Source organism: Pristiophorus japonicus, chromosome 7 (genome assembly GCF_044704955.1).
Source record: "Pristiophorus japonicus isolate sPriJap1 chromosome 7, sPriJap1.hap1, whole genome shotgun sequence".
Lineage (NCBI taxonomy): Eukaryota > Metazoa > Chordata > Chondrichthyes > Pristiophoridae > Pristiophorus > Pristiophorus japonicus.
Genome location: NC_091983.1, coordinates 91,292,397 through 91,315,641, shown reverse-complemented (window position 1 = coordinate 91,315,641; position 23,245 = coordinate 91,292,397). Strand labels below are relative to the sequence as shown.

At 45.1% G+C, this 23,245-nt stretch overlaps 1 protein-coding gene across 3 annotated transcripts in view; it reads left to right on the top strand.

Moving 5' to 3' along the window:
* Window positions 1-23,245, top strand: part of LOC139266807 (kinesin-like protein KIF3C) — a 286,002-nt gene that overhangs the window by 216,203 nt on the left and 46,554 nt on the right. For 2 of the 3 annotated variants that reach the window (XM_070884408.1, XM_070884407.1), the window contains exons 5-7: window positions 842-976; window positions 15,952-16,070; window positions 22,549-22,665. In XM_070884408.1, coding sequence (XP_070740509.1) covers window positions 842-976; window positions 15,952-16,070; window positions 22,549-22,665 — 371 coding nt within the window. The remainder of the gene's footprint in view (window positions 1-841; window positions 977-15,951; window positions 16,071-22,548; window positions 22,666-23,245) is intronic. The other variant, XM_070884409.1, reaches the window with a different exon arrangement.

Below are 23,245 nucleotides of genomic sequence, written 5' to 3'. Positions count from 1 at the left end.
AAACTGGTCTGAGAGTCCAAAGGGACTCTGAAACGATGCAGATTGAGATTCTCTACTCCAGAGAGTCTCACTCATGTGATGACATGGGATTTGGGTTGTAGCATTGGTGACAAGTAGCATAAATCACAAGATACTGTACACGGTGGGAGTGTGGTTCCGTGGTATGCTTGCGTGAGTGAGTGAGAAGGATGACGAGTGAGCAGATTGGTACGAGCCTGAACTTGGAGGATGTGTCTGGCTTCACCTTTCCTGACTCCCTCAATGCTCTTATAAGGCAAGGATGTCCATCATGACCTCCTCTTCGTGCTTATAATTTCTGGGACTACGTGCATTAAGGGGGAAGCATCAGCTCCATTTTTGTGGTCCGTGCATTAATTAGCAATTTTATTCTGTGTATATAGAGGTGCAAATTCTACAACTTTGTTTCATGAAAATTGTTGCTGTGTGGTGTAGCAAGAGAACTATGCCAAAACTTGACATTTTATTCAAAAGAAATATAAGTTCGCTAACAATGCGATACGCTTGAAATTCTTATGTAAGCTATTTTTAGCACACTGGTTAATGCCTTCTTGTCAAATTTGAAGAAAATCATCAAGCCATTTAAAAAAACCACACACAGGAATCGAAGATAAATCAGTTAACCTGTGCACTAAGAATAGCCTCAAGCAACAGATATTTTATCGTAAATTCAAAACAGACTAAGGAAAAGAGACTTTGGAAATGATTTACAAAATTATAGTAAAGTGAAAATTAATGGAAATCAGTGTGAAATAGCCTTTATACAGAAATGGAAATATATATAATATTTACCAGTTGACATTCTACTTTTTCCTTCAAATAGAAACGGAGAGAGCGAGAAATACAACAGCAGATGCTGCTGCGGGATGAGGAGACAATGGAGCTGAGAGACACATACACCTCGCTCCAGCAGGAAGTAGAACTTAAAACCAAAAAGCTGAAAAAGGTGAGAAAAAAAGTAAGAAATGACTTAATACTTTATCTATTTCTCTGTCCTATATTTTTTTCATTAAATGTTTATTGATGTTGTGTACAGTATTGGAAATCACAATATAAATGAGGTACAACCTGTATCATTACAGTTATACTTAAAAAATTAACCTGAAGAACTGTAACATTCAATAACCCCTACCTCCCTTCCACTAAATAATGGGGAATATATATCTCATAAAGAGATATCCCATGGCTTTGCTCATCAGTGCTGGCCACAAATGGGGCTGGAATACAGAGACAGGTCTTCGTGGGCAGCGAGCATATAGCTAGAGGACACAAATTAGGTCCCTCTGGACATAACAGTTGGGCAGGTCTGTCTAGGGGTGTGGAGCCAGAGCATCTTGATTATACCTTCAGAATAGTTTGTAACATGAGCTAGAATAGCTTTCTGCAGGGTTAGCATTTCACTTGCCACTGAGGCTACATATGCGGGGAGGCCCAAAAAATGTTGGTGGGAAAGCCAAAACTGAGTCGAGCATACTCCAGGAAAGAAGCAAGCGGCCGAAATTGCCCACCGCCGGAAATATGGCGCATAAACCCTGTTTCAGATGTTTTTACCGGCGCGATTGATGTAGTGGCCCCTTGAGCGAAATTCCGCTCTTTGGCATTTTTTTCCAGCGGACCAGAAGTCAATCATAATGGGGGCAGAGGTGCGGTGGTGAACTGAAAAGTTCATACACTAGAGGGGCGAAAGTTGGGGGCGGGCAGACTTCCTCTGCTGACAAGTCATCCGCGTAGCAATGACATTGTCATCGCGCTGGCGCAGCACCACATCTCTCCCCTTCACTTAAAGGGGAGAAACTGCGATTTTTTAAGTTCGGTCCACTGGGCCACCAAGGAGGGTTTTGGCCAGGTCAGTGGCCTGACACCTGTTCGCGGCCTGGCTGAACCTGGGGGCATAATTGTCGGCCCGACATGGCAATCGGCCGACAAAAAAAATTAAGGTGGCGGCCGCGGCAGTAGGTCCTCCCCTTTATTGGCAGCTGCACCACCATTTTGAGTACACTCCAAGCTCAGTTCACCGGCAGAAAAAGCTTCTGGTGGCACCGAGCGCTGGCAGCATGATTTTTCTCCATGGAATTTCGCGATCGGGAGGGAACATTGGCGGTGCGCACTCTGATGACGGACTTAGGATGGATCGGCAGCAGTGGGGGGAGCGGGTCACCGCCAGAATAACGCAGGAGTGGAATTTTCAAAATGGCGGCCATTCCACTCCGCAGTGTGGCCGCCGATTTCCAACGGTAACAGGCCTTAAGGGAAGGGCCAATTTCGGCCCTCAAATCTCAAGACATGAACAATTTGGTCGGTCATTTGAAAGACATTTTTGGAAATTGTTATAAACTATGAACGAGAAATTCAGGGGTTTAGCACTGGTTATTATAGTCCATTCTGAAGGAAAAATGGCGGTCGCCTCGCTTCCATCTGTGGTCTCCCCCACGAAACAGCTTTCCACCAGCCAGGAAATTCTGAGGATTGGGGTCTAGCAATTCGACAATCGGTAAATGATGGCGTTGGCAGCACTAGTACATTGGCGCCGGTGGCTAATTAATATTAGCCCAGAGCTAAACTTAATAGTCACCACCGTTCTGGTGGCGTTCATCCTGGCAGGCGGCCACATTGTAGCGTGGCCAGAGCATCATTGCAGCAAGAACAGCCATCTTGTGAAGCTGTCATTTCAGAAAGCAGTTTGGGCTCTTAAAGGGGAACAGCCTTCTGAAATGAAAAGAATAAAAATGATGTAAGAATAGACCATTTGTAGCCATTACAGCTCAACTGCCTTCTGAAAAAATAAACATTAAAAAGAATTCCCAAATGGGAGTCTTCAGCTCTTGAAGCCGAATTGGCTTTTGCACCTAAGAAAATGGGAATTTGTGTTTTAGCACTAACACAAATAGCTCAGCAAACCAGGGAAGGAGCATCTAGGTTCTCGCACGCAGCACTCCAGCTTTGTGCAGGAGGTCAGCACTGCAAGAGAGATCCTACACCCACAGGAACCAGGAGGCCTTCCAGAAAAAAGGATGCGGGACCAGATCACCAAGGCCATCACAGCCAGCAGTGTCACCCCCCCACCACCTGGCTTCAGTGCCCAAAGAAGCTTCATGACCTCAGACCAGTGGTTAAAGTCAGTGAATGCATCTTCAAAAGCCGTCTCCTACCAACTGCACCACTAGCCTCATACACTGCTCAATGCACGACTCCCCAACGTCACCCCACCGCAACCCCCACCACCAATCACTCACCTATCAATAGTCTGTACCAAACAAAGGCACACACAGGACAGTCACTAAGTAAATGCATAACGTTGATGGGTTGATTTCTTGATGTCATATTGGATGGATAGATGCATAAAGTTGGATTGGAAAGTTTGCTTTGTGGTGGATTTTATTTCAGCATTGCAGACAAGAGGACACTGTAATGTGTGTTACTGAGAGGCAGCAAGGGAAATTAGGGTTGTGGTCACTGGTACCCGGCCAGAAAAGAGCTGTTTGAGTTGCATCCTTCCTTCTTCTATGTTTCCTCTTCTGCGTTCTTCTTCTTCTGTGTTTTCCTCTTCTGCGTCTTCTTCTGCATCTTCCTCTTCCCTCTGTGAGCAAATTCTGTAAATCTGAAATAAAGCATAAAATGCTGGAAACATGTTGGAAATACTCAGCAGGTCAGGCAGCATTTCAACCTGAAACATGAACTCTGTTTCTATCTCCACAGATGTGGCCGAACCTACTGAGTATTTCCAACATTTTTTGTCTTCTCAGAGGCCTTCCTTTACCATCCGAGGACTTGCAAGCATTCAACAGTGCTACCTGCATGCTTAAAACACTTAACATGTATTGTACCAAGCCACTACTTCAATAAAAAAAAACAAGCCCAAAAGTTTAAATGCAAACTTACCTGAAACATTGAAACATATAAAATAGGTGCAGGAGTAGGCCAATCAGCCCTTCGAGCCTGCATCACCATTCAATAAGATCATGGCTGATCATTCCATCAGTACCCGTTTCCTGCTTTCTCTCCATACCCCTTCATCCCTTTAGCCGCTAGGACCATATCTACCTCCCTCTTGAATATATCCAATGAACTGGCATCAACAACTCGCTGCTGTAGGGAATTCCACAGCTTAACAACTCTCTGAGTGAAGAAGTTTCTCCTCATCTTAGTCCTAAATGGCCAACCCCTTATCCTAAGACTGTGTCCCCTGGTTCTGGACTTCCCCATCATTGGGAACATTCTTCCCGCATCTAACCTGTCCAGTTCCATCAGAATCTTGTAAGTCTCTATGAGATCCCCTCTCATCCTTCTAAACTCCAGTGTATAAAGGCCCAGTTGATCCAGTCTCTCCTCATATGTCAGTCCCGCCATCCTGGGAATCAATCTGGTGAACCTTCGCTGCACTCCCTCAATAGCAAGAACGTCCTTCCTCAGATTAGTAGACCAAAACTGGACACAATATTCCAGGTGAGGCCTCACCAAGGCCCTGTACAACTGCAGTAAGACCTTCCTGCTCCTATACTCAAATCCCCTAGCTATGAAGGGCAACATACAATTTGCCGCCTTCACCGCCTGCTGTACCTGCATGCCAACTTTCAATGACTGATGAACCATGACACCCAGGTCTCGTTGCGCATCCCCCTTTCCTAATCTGCCGCCATTCAGATAATATTTTGCCTTCATGTTTTTGCCCCAAAGTGGATAACCTCACATTTATCCACATTATACTGCATCTGCCATGCATTTGCCCACTCACCTAACCTGTCCAATTCACCCTGCAGCCTTTTAGCATCCTCCTCACAGCTCACACCGCCACCCAGCTTAGTGTCATCTGCAAACTTGGCGATATTACACTCAAAGATGTGTGTATCCCTTTAAGAAGTGCTGATGATGTCTCTGTCAGTCTGCTGGACGATCACTTTACAGAGTGAGCTTAGGACGCAGGACTAAACTCAGCGCTAAGGTCGAAATTTGCAAAGCGTGATGTTAAGTTTACGTCGCTTTCTCTATTTGCATCTCCAGAGCCAGCGCTGCTATCAGCAGTGCTAAGGCCCTTATCAATATGGCGGCTGCTGAGCCCCGTGCCAGAGTAGAGCGTCAGCCGCCATTTTTCACTAGGATTCTAGCGCTAATGGGTGGCGGTAGGTAGCCCAATTTCTGGGCCCAGGAGCGGGAACTCCGGAAGAGGGAGTCCTCCCCCCTGCCCTGTCCTTGCATGTCATTGTCTTGTAAGTGGCAGACAAGGCATTGAGGAAGCTCCTGAAACAATGTCAACTCGACATATCTGGCTCTCGACTGTATTGCTGGGGTTTCTACTGGTCTCCCACTGGAGTTATGGTGGGCAACCAATGGAACCTGCACAGGCCTTTATAGTTTCCAGCCCCTACATCACTTTTGATTAGTCCAGAATGGTGGTAAATTCAATGGAGCTGCAGATTGCTACAGGAGAACCCAATTGCATATAATCTTTGCTCTTCTTTCAATTTGCTTTCCCATTGTAAATACAAATTGTTCCTGTTTATAATTATTCAGTTGTGTAAAATTAATGAACCTAGAGATGGGATTTATGAAATATTAGGATAAATAACATACTTCAACAGAGGACCCTGTAGGAGTGTTCAAGGAGTGAATCGATCTTCCCAATATTCTTCATACTCGCTGTATTTAATGAAACTCGAAGACAGTAGACATCTCTTAAAGAGCATAGTGGCTAACTATAAGATCATCAACAGGGTTGGGAAGTCTACAAGTGTCTATCAGATCATGGGAAGGGATGAGACTGACAAAGCAGGAGGTACCACACAGCTCAAATGTACCTCTTAAAGAGAAAATTTGGCAGTGACAATAAACGTATCCGTGGCATGGTGATGGTGATGCCCTGTTAATAGGACAATGAATGATCTTACCCTGTTGCCTGCATAATATTAATGATTCCACTTCAAAACCTATTCTTAAATGTTGATATGTACTCTGCTTCAGTCACTAACTCCACTGGTGAATTCCACAATCTCTCAACCGTCTGTATAAAAAAAGTTTCACCTGCTTTCTGTCCTTAATCTCTTACATGTAATCTTGTATCTGCATCTTCTCATTGTGACTCGCCAATCACTGGAAATAATGGCCCAGAAATCGCGGCCTCCCCGGGTCCGTATGGAATTTCTATGGACCCAGGAAGGTATCGTAAAAGCCAGTTTTCGGCGCGCAATGCGCATGCAGAATATTATCTGAATGGCGGCAGATTAGGAAAAGGGGGGATGCAACGAGACCTGGGTGTCATGGTACATCAGTCATTGAAAGTTGGCATGCAGGTACAGCAGGTGGTGAAGAAGGAAAATGGCATGTTGGCCTTCAGAGCTAGGGGATTTGAGTATCGGAGCAGGGAGGTCTTACTGCAGTTGTACAGGGCCTTGGTGAAGCCTCACCTGGAATATTGTGTTCAGCTTTGGTCTCCTAATCTGAGGAAGGACGTTCTTGCTATTGAGGGAGTGCAGCGAAGGTTCACCAGACTGATTCCCGGGATGGCAGGACTGACATATGAGGAGAGACTGGATAGACTGGGCCTGTATTCACTGGAATTTAGAAGAAAAATTCGGACGGGACTGAACAGGTTAGATGCAGGAAGAATGTTCCCGACGTTGGGGAAGTCCAGAACCAGGGGACACAGTCTAAGGATAAGTGGTAAGCCATTTAGGACTGAGATGAAGAGAAATTTCTTCACTCAGAGAGTTGTTAACCTGTGGAATTCCCAACCGCAGAGAGTTGTTGATGCCAGTTCGTTGGATGTATTCAAGAGGGAGTTAGATATGGCCCTTACGGCTAAAGGGATCAAGGGGTATGGAGAGAAAGCAGGAAAGAGGTACTGAGGTGATGATCAGCCATGATCTTATTTAATGGTGGTGCAGGCTCGAAGGGTCGAATGGCCGACTCCTGCACCTATTTTCTATGTTTCTGTGTGCTGAAAACCGGCTTTTCCGATCTGTCAAGTTTCTGGCTTGACAGATCACACGCATCTCAGGAGCGAGGATATTTCCACGGCAGAGATTGGGCTATTTGCCCATCTCTTGTCCTGCAAATGTCCTTAAAACTCTTGCGCCTGATAAAAGGTGGCGCATAGCCTCCTTTTACCAGTATAAAAACATATTAAAATAAAATTTTAAAATACATATTTATGTTAAAAACCCTGCCCACTCAGGTAATTTTATTTTAAACCATAATTGAAACTTTTTTTAAAATCGGCAAATATTTTTTCTTTCAAAAACATTTCTATCAACTTTCATTTCTATAGTATATTTATGTGAGTTGTTTTTTAAATGTTTTATGCAGTATTTGGGTGTTTGTGGGTGTTTCTCATTCATAGTAATAGGAGTTTCAGACTTACGAAACTCCTATTAGTATGAATGAGAAAATACTTTACCATGATTGGGTGTCCAGGCCCACGTGGCTCCTACGGATGTCCCATCGTGAACGCACTCCGTTGCTCAAGAAAAGGAGGTCTCGAGTCCGGGATCTCTGGCGAGCATCGACCAAAAGGTAAGTGCGCAGCTTTTGTCCTATTTTTAGTCTAACGCCCACGGGAAGAAGAAAGTGGGATTTCTGGGCCAATCTATTTCTATCCACTCTGTTCCATCCCTTCATAATTTTAAATACACCTGTCAAATCACCCTGTAATTACCTGCTTGTAATGAAACACTCCTAATTTTTCAAGTCTTTCTTAATATTTCCTCATACCAGCCAGTATCCTAATGAATCTGTGCTGTAGTCTCTGTATTGCCTCAATTTCATTCCTGTAGTGTGGAGCCCATAACTACACACAGCAAAGAAATTACATACATTTATAAAGCACCTTTCATGACCTCAGGACATTGAAAATGCTTCACAATGAATGAATTACTCAGTGGAGTGTAGCCACTGTTATAATACAGGGAGAACCAGCAGCTAATTTGCGCACAGCAAAATCCCACAAATAGCAATGAGACAAGTAAGCACTCTGGTTTAATGATGTTGGTTAAGGGATAAATGTTGGCCAGGACACCGGAAAGAACTCCTCTGCACTTCTTCGAATATTGACATGGGAATCCTTTATGTCCACCTGAGGGGCAGATGGGGCCTCAGTTTAACATCTCATTCAGAAAGACGGCACCCCTGACAATGCAGCACTCCCTCAGATACTGAAGTATCAGCCCTACTCAAGAGACAGGAGTTCTACCATTGAGCCAAGGCTGACAACTGAATTCCAACTGTAGTCTTACTAAAGTGTCCATGGGCTAGAACCTCCACTCTTATTTCTGGCGTAGGCAGTAAAAAAGGGTTTTCAGATCGCCGGCTTCTTGCCCATTCTCAAACCACCTAGTCTCCACTTTTGAAAATGGGCGTTACCGCGAGCGATATAAAATGGGCGGTAGCGTTGAATTTTTTTGACCTTCTGCCGTAAAGTGTGGCCGTACTTAGCAACGGCATGGCAACGCTCGATTCCTGCGATTCTGGAGGTCAAGGGTCACCATGACATGCGCAGAAGAGGAGACAGAGAGAGAGGGAGCTCAGAGGGACAGAAGGCGTGTGTGGGTGTGGTGTGGCTGCTTTGGGAGGAAGGATGGAGACTTTAGAGCTTCACAACAAGTAGGCAAACAAAAATTAGCTGTCACCAGCCATATATTTGACCTATAATGAAGAGAGAGGAGGAGGCATCACAGCACGCTGTGGACACTGACGCTGGAGAGAGCAGTGAGGTGGGAGAGGAGCACATTGGAGGCCGCAAAAGTGCCAGGAGGTTCTCGGACGAGGCAAATACCTCCCTCCTGCAGGAGGTCGAGTTACGCTGGGGTGATTTGACACAGGGAGGGCGTGGGAAGCCCACCCCAAAGGCCTACCAGAAGATATGGACCGAGATAGCAGAGGTGGTCTCATCGGCGACCAACGAGGTTCGTGAGGGCAACCAATGCCGCAAACGATGGAACGAACTTGTGGAATCCGCAAGAGTAAGTATTACATTTATTTACATGTACTTATGTATTTATATAATTTGATTTGTAACAATCATGAGTGACTATCAGCAGATGTGAGGTCTTGCACTTTTACCGGGAATGTTTTACTCAAAGCCTGCGGTCACGGTGTACGTCTTTAGGTAAAGAATAATAATAATCATAATAATCATGATTACATCTGTCGGTTATGTGTTGTATCAGTGTCTGTGACAGTACCTAGCAATGATATCACACAATGATCTCATGCCATGTCGTCCTGTCACCTTTTACCAGAAGAAGTTATCGACGATGAGGTCCGTGCAGAGGCGAATGGGTGGGGGGCCACCAGTCCCCAGCGACATCACTGAGATGGAGGAGCGGGTGCTCACACTCGTGGGAAAGCAGCCATGGACGCATCTGCAGACCCTGAAGTGATGCCACGTGAGTAAAGCTTACACCATTGCGTCATGTAAAGTCTATAGATGCCACACCCACTCATATCCGAACAATCATATATGATAGATGATTTCTAAAAGTGGCCTAATGAAAATCATTGCCACGCACAATGTGTTGATGGTCATGAAATGTGATGTCTGTGATGATTTTGAGAGCGGTGGTGCTTTTGTCGTGCAGATGCTGTGTGTAGCGCTGGACTCACCTTGTGACCCTAGCACCCCTTCTCCTCTCAATAACCTCATTTGTGTTTTGCAGCTCAACCAGCAGCGCGGCTCCAGGCAAGACCACAGAGGCCAGAAGGGGGCGGCGCAGGGCCCGACTCTCCGGACGATCCTACATATGGTGCTGAGGAGCTCCGATTCTCGCCCGTAAATCCACTGGGCCTGTTCTCCACGGATGAGAGCACGGACTTCGAAGAACCTGCATCGCCACGCTCCAGAAGCCATTCCACCCCAAGGCCATCTAGTGGTCCTCCTGTCATTCCCGCCTCTACTCTGGAGGTACCGGCCCCAAGCACCTCTCCACAGGGCACCCTATTTGTCCCCAGGACGGCGCCGACACTGCGGAGGCCTCGTGGACGCAGCAGGTCTGTTCCACGAGCGCGACATGACAGCGGAGAGATGGTACAGTTGTCCAGGAGGAATGTAGACATTGGTGACCAGCTCATCGAAGCATTGGGGGGCATATCCCGACACCTGGCCACCATGACCGAGTACATTCCGCAGATGGCTGAGGCCCTGGATGCGATAGCCAGGAACACTGCTGCCACAGGCCTCCCAGTGGTCCCCGAGTGCAGCACTCCACCCCTAGGTTCCGTACCACCACTGCGAATGACAGATGAGAGCAAGGACCAAGATCCTGTTACTGCTTCAAAGAATGTTGCCCCCTCGGCACCCCCCGCTCCCATACCCTTGCAACAACCGCATCTGCCTTCATCCCCCCCAGTGAGGCACCGCCTGAGGAGCTCCTCGGCCAGGCGCCGTGGAGCGAGGAGGGGAAGGGGTAGAGGTGGGAAGAAGGAGAGGGGGGTTGGAAAGTGAGGTGCATGTGCGCAGGTGATGACTGTGTTATATCTCTATCTGGGTGTATGTAATTTGTTGCAATGTATGGGGGCTGGGGACCACGCTCCTGCTTTGCCTTTGTATTCTGTGTTGGTAGACATGTTGAACATGTGATTTATGTCAATGGTGGAAAAAGTGGGGTGTGGGCAGGGGTTGGGTGTTATTGGCTGTGATACTTATGATTTCAGACCAATGTTGGGATAAAATTTTTGTTACTGAACATAACCTTGTTGCGCATTGTCTCAGATAGCTGGATCGTTAGACACTGGTGATTCCTTACCATGAAAGGATTAAATACAACTTAACATCAATCAACGTAAACTTTAACTGGCACCAAGGTGATGGGCACCATTGATTCTGAGCTGCACACACACAGCAGTGTGTCAACGTTGTCACTCACATCAGTGATCTTTCAGGCAAATCTTTCAGATATCAGCTCCTCACGTAAGAGTGGGATTTAAAAAATTCCAACCACACCACTGGCATTTCACTTTTTGTGGGTTTTTTTTGAGCGAGCACAATAGTGGACGATATGTGTGCGAGGTGGTGAAATTGAAGATGGGCGATCTCCATGGCCGCTAGTTTGGGTAAGTATGCTCTTTACGACAAAAAACAGTGGGCAGGAGTTAATATTGAATCTCGGTGTTAATTCCATGCGGAAAGTAATGCTGGCGAATATTATGGGCATTGATTTCGCCCATTCTGCTGATTCTGCCCAAAAAAAGTGGGCGGTAATATTTTTGCCCGGCGTGAAGCACATGGGGAAAGTAACGTTCGGCGATAAGTTTCCTAAAAAGCCCGTCAGTTTCCATTTTGTGCCGAAATGGGCGACATATGTGCGTTACACGTCATTTTCAGCTGTAAAATGGGCGTTAAGTGGGCGTTAAGCATGCAAATAAATTGAGGTTCTAGCCCTATAAAACCTAATATTCCATTCGATTTTTATGACCTTATCTACTTGAGGTGTAGTTTTTAATGTTTTGTGAACTGAACCCTCAACTCCTTCTGCTTTTCCACATCACTCAGTCTTCCCCATTCAAAAGTATAATTAGTATTTTGTTTTTTTTACAAAAACGTGCCACCTGACATTTAATTACATCTTTTTTTGCCCATTCCATCATCTTAACAATATACCCTTTGAACTTCCTTTGGACCTCACAATTATTTACTAGAGAGCAAGAGAAGCAAAGAAAAAAAAGTAGCAAGTACTGGAGCTGTATCTGCTGAGAGTGTGGCTGAGCTTTAACCAGGATCCATACAGCTTTAGAATGAACATATTTCAGCAGAGAATGACACACACTGGCATTCTTTCACTTATGCAAAACAGCAGGAGTCCAGCCAAGCAACAGCTGCTGCTGTGTCCAACATGGGTGGAATATCATTTGTCTACAGCCTAGTCGGCATGTATTAAAACATGTCGGGGTCGAAATTGCCCTCCGCCAGAAGTGGGGTGCACCTACCCTTTTTGAAATGTTCTGGCCGCCGCAATGGATGCGGGGTGGAAGTGGATCATCATGGGGGCGGAAGTGGGAGTGCAGCATAGTGGCTGTCACTAGCGGAGCGGCAGTGGGGGTAGGACAGAGTGTCCTTAGCTGTCAGTCATCAGTGCCGTGCTGATGACATCACCGTATCCCCGCGTCTCAACGTCCCTCCCCTTCAGTTAAGGGGAGAGCCGCTGCAAACTCTGCAGATATTTTAATTAAGTCCACTGGGCCACCAGAGAGGGTTTTGGCCGGGCCAGTGGCCTGGCACCCCAAGTGGAAGCCTGACTGAACCTGGGGGCATAATTGTTGGGCTGACCTGACAGTCGGCTGATAAAAAAAAACATGGCGGCTGCGGCCATGCCCCCTCCCGTTTAAGGGTGGCTGTGCCGCCATTTCACAGAGTGCACAGGCAGCAAAAGCTGCCGGGCACCGGCCAGTGGCGGGGCCTCTCCCGTGGGCAATTTCAGATAAGGGGCAGTTTCGCCAGGGGGTCCCTGCCAGACAGTAAGGGATTGACACATGCACACAATGACGGGAAACGGGCGGAGCGGTCTCGGACACCGCTCAGCTCCTGAAGTAGGACAAATTCTAAAATGGCGGCCCCTCCACAGAGAGTCAGCAGCCATTCCGTGGCGGCCAGAGGCCTTATCGGGAGGGGCAAGTTCAGCCCCAACTGCTGGCTATTGCAAAATGAAAAAAGCAAGCAATGTACTGATTAATAGAAATTAGAGAAGATTATCATGGTGAAATGGTGCTTTGGTACACTGTAGCATCAAGATCTATGACAAAGTACTGGTCTGCCAATCTGCTGAGATCCTATTTTTAGCTGCACTGCAGATGAAAAACTGCTGAAAAGGGAGTAAATTAACAAATCAGTCACCGGAGGTTTTCCCCATGCCGCACTCCTGCAAACACAAGTGAGGCTCAGGATGGCACTGGTGGGGATGTGAGTGAGTACACATTGTTATGTATGAAGAAAGAGTCTGACTGGATACTGTGAGCTCAAAGTAAAGTGTGACCTTAGTCTTTTATTGCAGGTCTCCAGAGTGCCTCTCCAGTCTGTGAGGCCTCCTTAAGTACCTGTGCTCCCAAGGGATTATGGGATCCCTTGGGGCTCCAGGGGATGAGCCTTCTGGTGGCTGTACAAGGTAAATCCAAGTTTCCATACATAACACACATCATCCATCCTCTCAGCTGCAATGGAAAAGCTGAGAAGACCAAAGAGAAAAAGTGTAAAAGTTAGCATAATACCATTGCAGTGACTGAAACAGTGCTCCTCAAACTGAGTGAGGGGAAAAAAGACACTTGAGCCTTTTTAGTACTCAGCTTTAAATATGAGTATCTTGATCATTATCTAGGAGCTAGTCACAGTATATATGTATATGTGTATATATATATATATATATTATATATATATACCATTTGTCACCATTTGTGCCCAACTCAGCAATGCCCCCAGGGAGGCTCCACTGAGCCCCTGGCCTACCAAACCGTGGTCGCGGGTGTACATAGACTATGCGGGCCCATTCATGGGCAAAATGTTCCTCGTAGTTGTAGATGCATTTTCAAAGTGGATCGAATGCACCATTTTAAACTCGAGCACAACCTCGCAGCCATGTTTGCAACGCACAGAATCCCTGACATATTGGTCAGTGACAATGGTCCATGCTTCACCAGTGCAGAATTCCAAGACTTTATAATTGACCACGGCATAAATCACGTCAAGACGGCACCGTTCAAGCCGGCCTCCAACGGCCAGGCGGAGAGAGCAGTGCAAATCATTAAACAAGGCATGCTTAAAATCCAAGGTCCCACGCTGCAGGGTCGCCTGTCGCGACTGCTGCTGGCATACAGATCTCGTCCGCACTCATTGACTGGGATCACCCCCGCGCAACTGTTGATGAAAAGGACTTTAAAAACAAGGCTCTCATTAATCCTCCCACACATGCACGAAATCGTTGAGGCAAAGCGCCGTAAGCTGACTGAGTACCACGACAGAAATTCGAGGGGGAGATGGAATGAGATAGGGGACAAAGTGTTTGTACTAAACTATGGCAGGGGTCCCAAATGGCTTGCAGGGACAGTAACGGGCAAGGAAGGAAACAGGCTGCTGGTAGTACAAATGGACAATGGCAAAACCTGCCGGAGGCATGTAGACCAAGTCAAAAGCAGAGTTACCAACAACACTGCAGAACCAGAGGCGACTACAATGTGGAACTCGCACCACACCTGGTGGACAGACAGAGGGAACAACCTGAGGAAAGGGCAATCCCAACAGACAGCCCAGGCGAGTCAACAACAATCACACCAATCGAAACAGACAGCCCAGGCAAGATACCAGCAACCACACCCAAAGAAAAACAGACACCAAGGCAAACAACTGAACCACAACTCAGACGCTCCACGCGAGAGCGTAGACCACCTGAGAGACTGAACCTACAAAGACAATAAGACCTTGGGGGAGGGTGATGTCATGTATCTTACATTATTATATATATAACTTTATCCTAACATGCTATACATGACTGTAATAAGATATGACCTGTAACCACCAGCATACCTTACCACCAGGGGTGCACTTGCAAGAGACAGGTATAGAAGGACAGGTCTCAGACAAGTGCAGCATTCCAGAGCTGTGAAATAAAGGTGCAGGTCCGGAGTGACCTTGACTTCACTACATGCCTCGTGTGAATCTGTACTGAGGGGACAGGACTTTACAGTTTTTATAAATGTGTCAACAGTTAAATGCTTTGGGCTGAATTTTATCAACATCGGTGGGTCAATGATGGGCAACCTCGATGGCGGTTCTCAGCCTCGCTGCTGGTTCAAGTCCGCTGTCCAAAATTATTTTTCTCTGATTGGGCTTGCTATGCCCGCCCAGCGCATTTTGCGGCCAATTGAAACAAACAGGTCTGATGACGTCATTTGATGATGCGTCATCAGCCGGTTTCCTGAAAGTGACAATGCGCAAATTCATTTTAACATTTGTGCTGTCAGTGTTCCACAGCATTGAGGTGCAGCAAACATTGACAAGTAGTGCACAGAGGTGCCGTTTGTACTGTGCAGCATCAGTTCACTGCGGAGACAGTTGGTGTTGATGTTGGTGTTGCTGGTGTGCCTGGTGCTGCTGGTGTTGGGGCAGATCGTGGTGGGATTCTGAGGACCAAGGTGAAACAGTATAAACCGCACCTATTCTGATATAATATATGGCAGGTGAAATTGAGATGACAGGCAATCTGTCCATGGTGAGAGAGGTTGTTCCATTGAGGTGACACTGGATAGAGAGTTTGCTCCAAACACTTACAACCTGCATAAAACTCAATCTGTCTTACAAATGCAATAAGCAACAGCTTCTGAACTTGGAAAGTAAACAGCTGTGAGATGGGAGCTTTTACAGCACATTTCCAGCTGTCAAGTAATGAGATGATTCCATGGCCATTCAACTCCGGCCCTGCTTACCTGATGTGATCCCCAAGCAGCCTGGACACCGTGGGCGACCTGGTAAACTCTGAAGTTGAGCTGAAAATAGTTCTTAATCCTCTGTTAACAAGGTCATAATGATCTTAATTGTCCCCCCTCCACTGCATATCGGGTCTGCTCAGCGCTGACAGACCCAACATTTGGGAAAGGCACATGGTGATGGCAGGCTGACATCGGGGTCCTGTCCCACTGTCAAAAATAAAACACATTTTCCGTCCCAATCGCGCCCACTGACCTCCCAGAAAATTCTGCCTTTCGTGACTGTAGGGAAAAAAATATTGAAGTTTACAGTAAAAACTAAGCATTATTACTAATAAGATCTATAATTGTACACCTTGTGCTGTGTAAAAAGATTAAAATTTGATGTATCATCTCGTATTGTACATTGCAATACAGTTTTCACGATACCAATTGTAATGTTTTGCTTTTTAAAATACAGAATGTCACATGCTGTAAGTAATTAGTACTGGTGAAAAATGAATCCCATCTCCTCCCATTCTCATTGTCCTATTGCAGCTCTTTGCTAAACTTCAGGCTGTGAAGGTTGAGATACGAGATCTGCAGGATGAACATGTGAGGGAGCGACAGGACCTGGAGCATACACAGAATGAATTGACACGAGAGCTTAAACTCAAGTAAGTTACAATTGGGGCCGAAATTGATGGCCTTACCACCCACTGTCGCCAACTGCCACCCACTGCCGTCGACGTTCCTCTGGTCGAACTGCCCAGTGCCACTTTCATCGTGGCCTGGAGCGGGCGTGAGGGGAGAGCCGCCGGGAAGTGCCCGCCGACATCAGCGGACGGCTGATGCGCGTAAGTACACTCCTGCCCGCCAAGAAACCATATTCATGCAGATGGAAGTCGGCGGCAGGATGGCGGTGGATCGCTCAGTGCAGACAGCTCTGTCCTCAACGGTAAGTGTGAAGATGCTGTAAAAAAGGTTAGTAAAGTTTAATTAAATTATTTCTTTCCGGGTACTTACTTGGATGGGGTCCCCTGAAGGTCGTCCGATGTTTTTTTTTGTTTTTGATGCTTTTTATTTTTAGTTCTTCGATCCTACGTGGGCCCAACTCCATCCTCGGCGGCACTTGAGCGGCAAGCGCCTTTGCCGCTGAAAATGAGAGCTCCCACCGGCTGCCACCCAGCGTAGTATGTGTATGTCGCAGATTTGACGCCCGTCGACCTTCGAGGGCCCTGGGTGATGAAAACCCCGCCCAAAGAACCGTCGGGGACCTCGGCGGCCATCGGCGTTCCTTTGGGTGACACTTGGGCAGGCAGAGGCTTTCATCAAATTCGGGCCCAATATCTTTGGAGACTTTGGCGGTGAAATTGCCCTATTTTATAGCCCCATTAGCATCTCCGATAGTGCCCTGGACATTTTTCAGAGTTAAAGACCCGAATTCAGGGTCGTTTGCCTATACTCCTTTAGAGGCTACTGTTTTCTGTATTCAGTATTCACCACCCTTTCAGGCAGTGCATTCCAAATCCTAACCACTCGCTGTATAAAAAAAGTTTCCTTCATGTCTCCTCTGGTTCTTTTGCCAATCACCTTAAATCTGTGTCCTTTCGTTATCAACCCTTCAGCCGTTGGAAACAGTTTATTCTAATTTACTGTAACTGAACCCTTCATGATTTTAAACACCTCTATCAAATCTCCTTTTAGCCTTCTGTGCTCTAAGGAGAACACCCCAGCTTCTCCAGTCTATCCATGTAACTGAAGTCCCTCATCCCTGGAACCATTCTAGTAAAAATCAACTGAGAGCTATTCATGTTATTTGGTGATATACACCTACTTGGCCCCAAATTATCCATACAGGTAAGTGATAACTCATTCAGATTTCACTCAGCATCAGCTTGTATGTTTAAAAGGAAAGACTTCCAAGTTTACCATCTTTTTGCTCCTCTCCTTTCCACCCCAGGACACTGAGCACAATTGTAGCACCACTCCCACCACTCAAACTGAGATCAGTGAATTCAACTGGAGATCAAACCTGGGACCTCCCTGGTTTGTATGGCTCAGCTTCTTGCAAGCGAGTTGGTTTTCCGCCCCCACCACCCCCATCCTGCCTCTGTTAAAACCAAAAGTAGGCAGGTTGGATGCGGGTTGGGGTCGGGATTCAGATCTTTAACATTTTAACATTCCACCCGACCCAAATCTGCCTGTTAAAATTCCCCCCTTCAAGACTATAATACAGTAATTTGTTTTTATGTTGCTGTTGACACCCTTCACTCCTCAAAAAGTACAAAGATATGTTAATCTGGTTTCTTTTTTGTAATCTGTTGTAATGTAACAAGTGCCTAAAATAATTAATTTAAAGTTATTGGAATTTCATGTTGTAAATAAGATCCTCCAAAATTGACTATAAAAAATTGAATTCATGTAAGAATTCTAGTTCTCAAGTGTTGTTTTGTCCCTGGTGCAAGGATAGTAATAAAAGCCAGTGTATTGGGACAGTTATCACTGATGGCATTTCTTTCATTGAAAAATTCGCTATCATATGGGCTTAGCGCCAACAGTTTGATTAAGGTAATTGAATTGGTGGCACAGTGACATGTCTATGCCACTCCTGAGGTTATTACTGTAGTGAAAGAGGAGAAAGAAGGACACAGTCCTGACAGGGCAGCTCTGGGATTAAAGTAGTAGCACTCAATTTTTGGTATGAAAGGAATCATTCAGTTGTGCATTCATAAACTCCTTGTGCCACCATTGTAATGCCAACACATGAAAGCAAAACTAAAGTGTATTCTATCATCACTTCAGGCACGGAGCATCATTTGGGACCAGGTCTTGCATTTTACTACAAACTGGGGAAATGGCCCAGGACACATCCATCATGTGTGCAGGTAGTTCTGTGTTGTACTGGGTGTTAGTCGCAGAAAAATCATCCAAATCATTATTTGCACATGGAAATACAAACACTATACAACAGTGCATTCAATCCAGTGAATAGGAAACCACTTTTGTGTCTTGGCATTAAAGGCCACTGAAATATCTGGCTATCATCAGTGCTAATCATAGAAACAGAGAAACATAGAAAATAGGTGCAGGAGTAGGCCATTCGGCCCTTCTAGCCTGCATCACCATTCAATGAGTTCATGGCTGAACATGCAACCTCAGTACCCCCTTCCCGCTTTCTCGCCATACCCCTTGATCCCCCTAGTAGTAAGGACTTCATCTAACTCCCTTTTGAATATATTTAGTGAATTGGCCTCAACAACTTTCTGTGGTAGAGAATTCCACAGGTTCACCACTCTCTGGGTGAAGAAGTTTCTCCTCATCTCGGTCCTAAATGGCTTACCCCTTATTCTTAGACTGTGATCCCTGGTTCTGGACTTCCCCAACATTGGGAACATTCTTCCTGCATCTAACCTGTCTAAACCCGTCAGAATTTTAAACGTTTCTATGAGGTCCCCTCTCATTCTTCTGAACTCCAGTGAATACAAGCCCAGTTGATCCAGTCTTTCTTGATAGGTCAGTCCCACCATCCCGGGAATCAGTCTGGTGAACCTTCGCTGCATTCCCTCAATAGCAAGAATAATCATCGGCAGTGCGAATAGTGCTAATCAGCGCTAATAACAATATGAATTCTGCCTACAGACTCAGCCCTCTCTAACCTCACTTGTTAAGTAGAAGTAGTTAATGCTCATTAATTTGTTACAACAACAAAATCACACATTTAAATCACCCACAATTATGAACCACAGAGCTGGTTTTAACTCTACCCACCTGGCAAAAACCAGGCAGGTGGGCAGTTAAAAGTTGCACTGATCCTGCTGCCTTCTCAAGTCATTGCTGCAATAAGCTTTTTGTTCATAAAAACATAAATTCCCTCCAAGTTATTGTGAAATGATGGTGCTTTCTACAAACGATTCTACTTCGGACCTCTGTGAAGAACTTGGTAAACCCATTATACTTATGATTCGCAGTTTCAAGTGTCAGCTTACACTTGTATTTGAAGCCATAAATTACAGCTCAGTGAAGTAAGAGCCATTTCCACTGTGCTTGCTATTTCCACTAGAATATTACATTCTGGACAGAGTAATATGTGGTTTTCGTTCTCGGCTCCACTTCTGAGCTCCTTGTATAACTAAGTGCAAGAAAATTATATTATAATCAACATGTTCAGGATGAGAGGCATCAACAGCCCAATTCTAGTATGAAATGTGGAGCTGCTAAATTTGTCCTCATTGCGCCCATTTTATACCCAGAGAATGGGCAAACAATGTTGAATTTATGCTACAATAACTTTCATTAAATTAAATGGAAGTCATAGACAGGCTAATAAGGTTCAAAAACAAATAAATCACAGGGATTGATGATACATAATCCCAGAGGCACAAGAGAGACAGGGGAGAAGATTTGAGAGGCATTGACGGTCATTAGTTGGACACTGGGAGAGGTATCAGTTTGTTGAAACTGAACATGGTTCCCATTTGCAAAGAGTAGCAAAACAGATGCAGGCAACTCGAGATCTATTAATCTTATAACACTATCACGTAAAATAATGGAACTGAATATTAGGCATAAACTTGAGGATTATCTGTACAATAATAACCTAATAAACAATAGTCAACATGAATTCAGAAAGCAAAGATCTTACCTGACTCACCGACTTGATTATTTTGAGAAAGTATCGTCCCAGGTGGATTGAGGTAAGCCCTTCGATGTAGTGTACCCAGATGTTGAAAAAACATTTGACACAATTACACAGAAAAGGCTACTGGTTAAGCTCAGTGCAGTGACAACACCTTGGAAAAGGATAAGAAATTGTCTGCAGGTGTAAAGCTGTTAATACTAGTTAGAGGAATCTGTCAGAAAGTGGAGAGGTGCTGAGTGGATTGCCTCAGGGATCAGTATTGGGACCACAACTTTTCTAATTTACATCAGTAACTGGAATTCAGAAATTCAATGCAGATCGGTCAAGTTTATAGATGAACCCAACTAGGAACGGCAGATTCTGAAGAGGCAACTTGGAAAATACAAAATGAATCAGACAAAATATGTAATTGGGTGGAAAATGACATGAAATTTATACAGACAAGCATAAAGTACTGCACGTAGGCAAAAAGAAAATGAGCAATGTGTACTTCATGAATGTGTTGAAATAGCAAAAGAGATTCAGGGGTCCAAGTAGATTCAACGCTTGACATGTTCAACCAGGACAGAGCAGCGAGCAACAAAGCAAATCGAATGCTGAAGTGCACTGCCAGAAGAATGGAGTACAGCTCAGAAGAAGTCATGCTCTAAGTGGAGTGCTCTGCTCAGGCATACCTTGAGTAAAGTGTCCAATTCTGGTCACCAGGACACAAGGGAGATTTTCAAAATTTGGAGGCAGTACAGAAAAGAGCCAGAAACCTGATCCCTCATGTCAGTGGCATGAGGAAAGACTGGTGAAATTTGAACCTTTCAACTTTTAAAATAAACATCTGAGAGTTGATCTTATAGAGAGAGATAAGGTAACAAATGGCATGAAAAGATAAAGCCAGACATTTACTTCAAACTAAATTGGAAGAGTAGAACAAAGATACACGAGGTCAGATTGGTAAAAGGCAAATTTAGGACTTATGTCAGGAAGCTCTCTGACATAAAACGTTATTAAAACATGTAATGGATTTCCAAGTAGAATAATGGGGCAAAAAAACTGGAATTATTTTAGAAACAGTCGGGTGGTGCATTGGGGACCTTGAGGTCTGCCTGAATGGATGAACAAAAATGCTGAATGGCCGTACTGATCAGTATTTATTTTGTGAACAAGCCACTGTATTTTTGTTTCCTGCCTCTTGACCTATTACTTCCACTTTTCCAGATATTAACAACTCAAACAACTTTTCTTGTGACTCCTGAATGATGTGCCCCACAGTATGTCATATTTCTTTCTTTTCTTCTAGCTCAAGGATCTTCTCATTCTTCTTGTCCCAACTAATTTTCAATCTGTGTCTGTAGCATCATAATTCAAATGCCTCAAGTCTTCTTACTTCAGGATTCAAGGTCTAGTTTTCACATCTGTATCATGCTGTTGAGCACATAGAACACTTAAGCATTTGACTTCTGATCACCAGCTTAATTTTATGACTGCACAGAAACACTTCCATGCTGTTAAATGTTTCTCTTACAATTGTTATTCTCTGTTTAACTTCTTTGGGCTGGATTTTCGGTCTTCTGCTGCCCCTGTTAGTGCCCCAGAGGGCCGGCAATGGCGGCGGTAAGCACTTCCAGGCGGGCAGTCAGCTTCCAGCCGGGACATTTGGTGTCGGTTTCAATGCGGCACAGAGCATTACCCAGAAGAGGCCCCTGGTTGCAACACTGACTTGATTTTTGTCTGCAGCCCAATCCGTAGAGCAAGTGCTGGGACCGCCTGTGAAAGCTGACGGTCCAAGCTGTAACGGCCGCAGTGAGCTAAGTAATGTCCACCTCAGGTAAGTGTCATTGTTTTTAATTTTATTTTTTTTGCGAGTTATGTTGTGGTGGCATGAGTTATTTATTGGGAATATTTTTGGTGTTTTATTTTCAGGTTCCCCCCGCGCCCCCCCCAGACTCTCGGAGCGCTCAGAGGCCGGCTGTTTAGCTTGGAATTTTCACTTGCTCAGCCGGCCTAACGCCCTAAAAGAGATGTGTAACACCTCCCTTAGCACTCCGCCCCACACTCAGGGCCTAGCTGATGAATTTTGCTGACTAAGGCACAAACTGTTCCCGGGCGCAAACTTTACCGCCCCGCCTCCATTACCGCACCGAAATGAGCAGAACTGAAAATCCAGCCCAAAGTTGCTTCAGTCATCTGATGTTATTAAACTGTTGAAGTAAACAATTGCATTGACTTGCTCTGTGTCCATTTTATTCACTCAAAGGTCAGATTTTGGGAATCCTCTTTCTTTGTGGTTTACCTTTTTCTTCTTCGCATTTATTTTTGATCCATATTGCAAGTTTTGCTGACGTATTTGTTGAAATGATTTGTAATTTACCCTTTGTCTCTGTAATCAGTACTTTATCATCTGCATCAATTGCACCCCATGATTAATGCAATAAAAATTGTCCCAAGGTTTGATGCTGTACAACGTAAGGGGGAAAATTCAGAACATCCTTCAGCTCATCGCACGCCTTTGTCTTATTCAGGTACCTGATTATTGAAAATTTTATTCCACCTGAAGAGAAAAACAAGATCATGAACCGGCTGTGTTTTGACTGTGAGGAGGATCAGTGGAAATTCCTGCCGCTGGTCCCTGCTGAAAAGTAAGTGTGATGTGGTTCATGAAAATAACGCGGTCGCAGAACATGTCCTCTTTAAGTTAAAAAAAACATTCTGAATAAGTTGCAGTAGGAAAGGAAAGCAAATTCCAAACTTCCAACAGAGTAGAGGCTATCCTTAACCTTAATTGTAACTTCAGCTTTGAGACCTTGGGGATAATTTTTCAAACTTCACACTCCTGAGGGAACCATTCATCCTGGGAGCACATGTTCGATTCAGGCACAACATGCTCCCAATGTTCCAGTATGCGCCAACAGCAGGCAAGCCTGCTTGCCAGAAGTGCAAAGTAGAAAAATAATTCCTCATATTTGTGTTACCTAGAATTATACAGAAATTACAATATGGAGCTGGGTCTTCGGCCAAACCAGTCGATGTTGGTGTTTATCCTTCACATGAGCAGTAGTCCTAATCCCATTTTCCCACCCTGTTCCTGCAACCCCTTATCCCCCATTCCTTCAAGCACCAATCTAACCAATTCTTAAATGTTGATATGGTCTCTACTTCAATTACTAACTCAACTATGAATTGTACAGCCTCACAACCCTTTATGTAAAGAGATTTCTC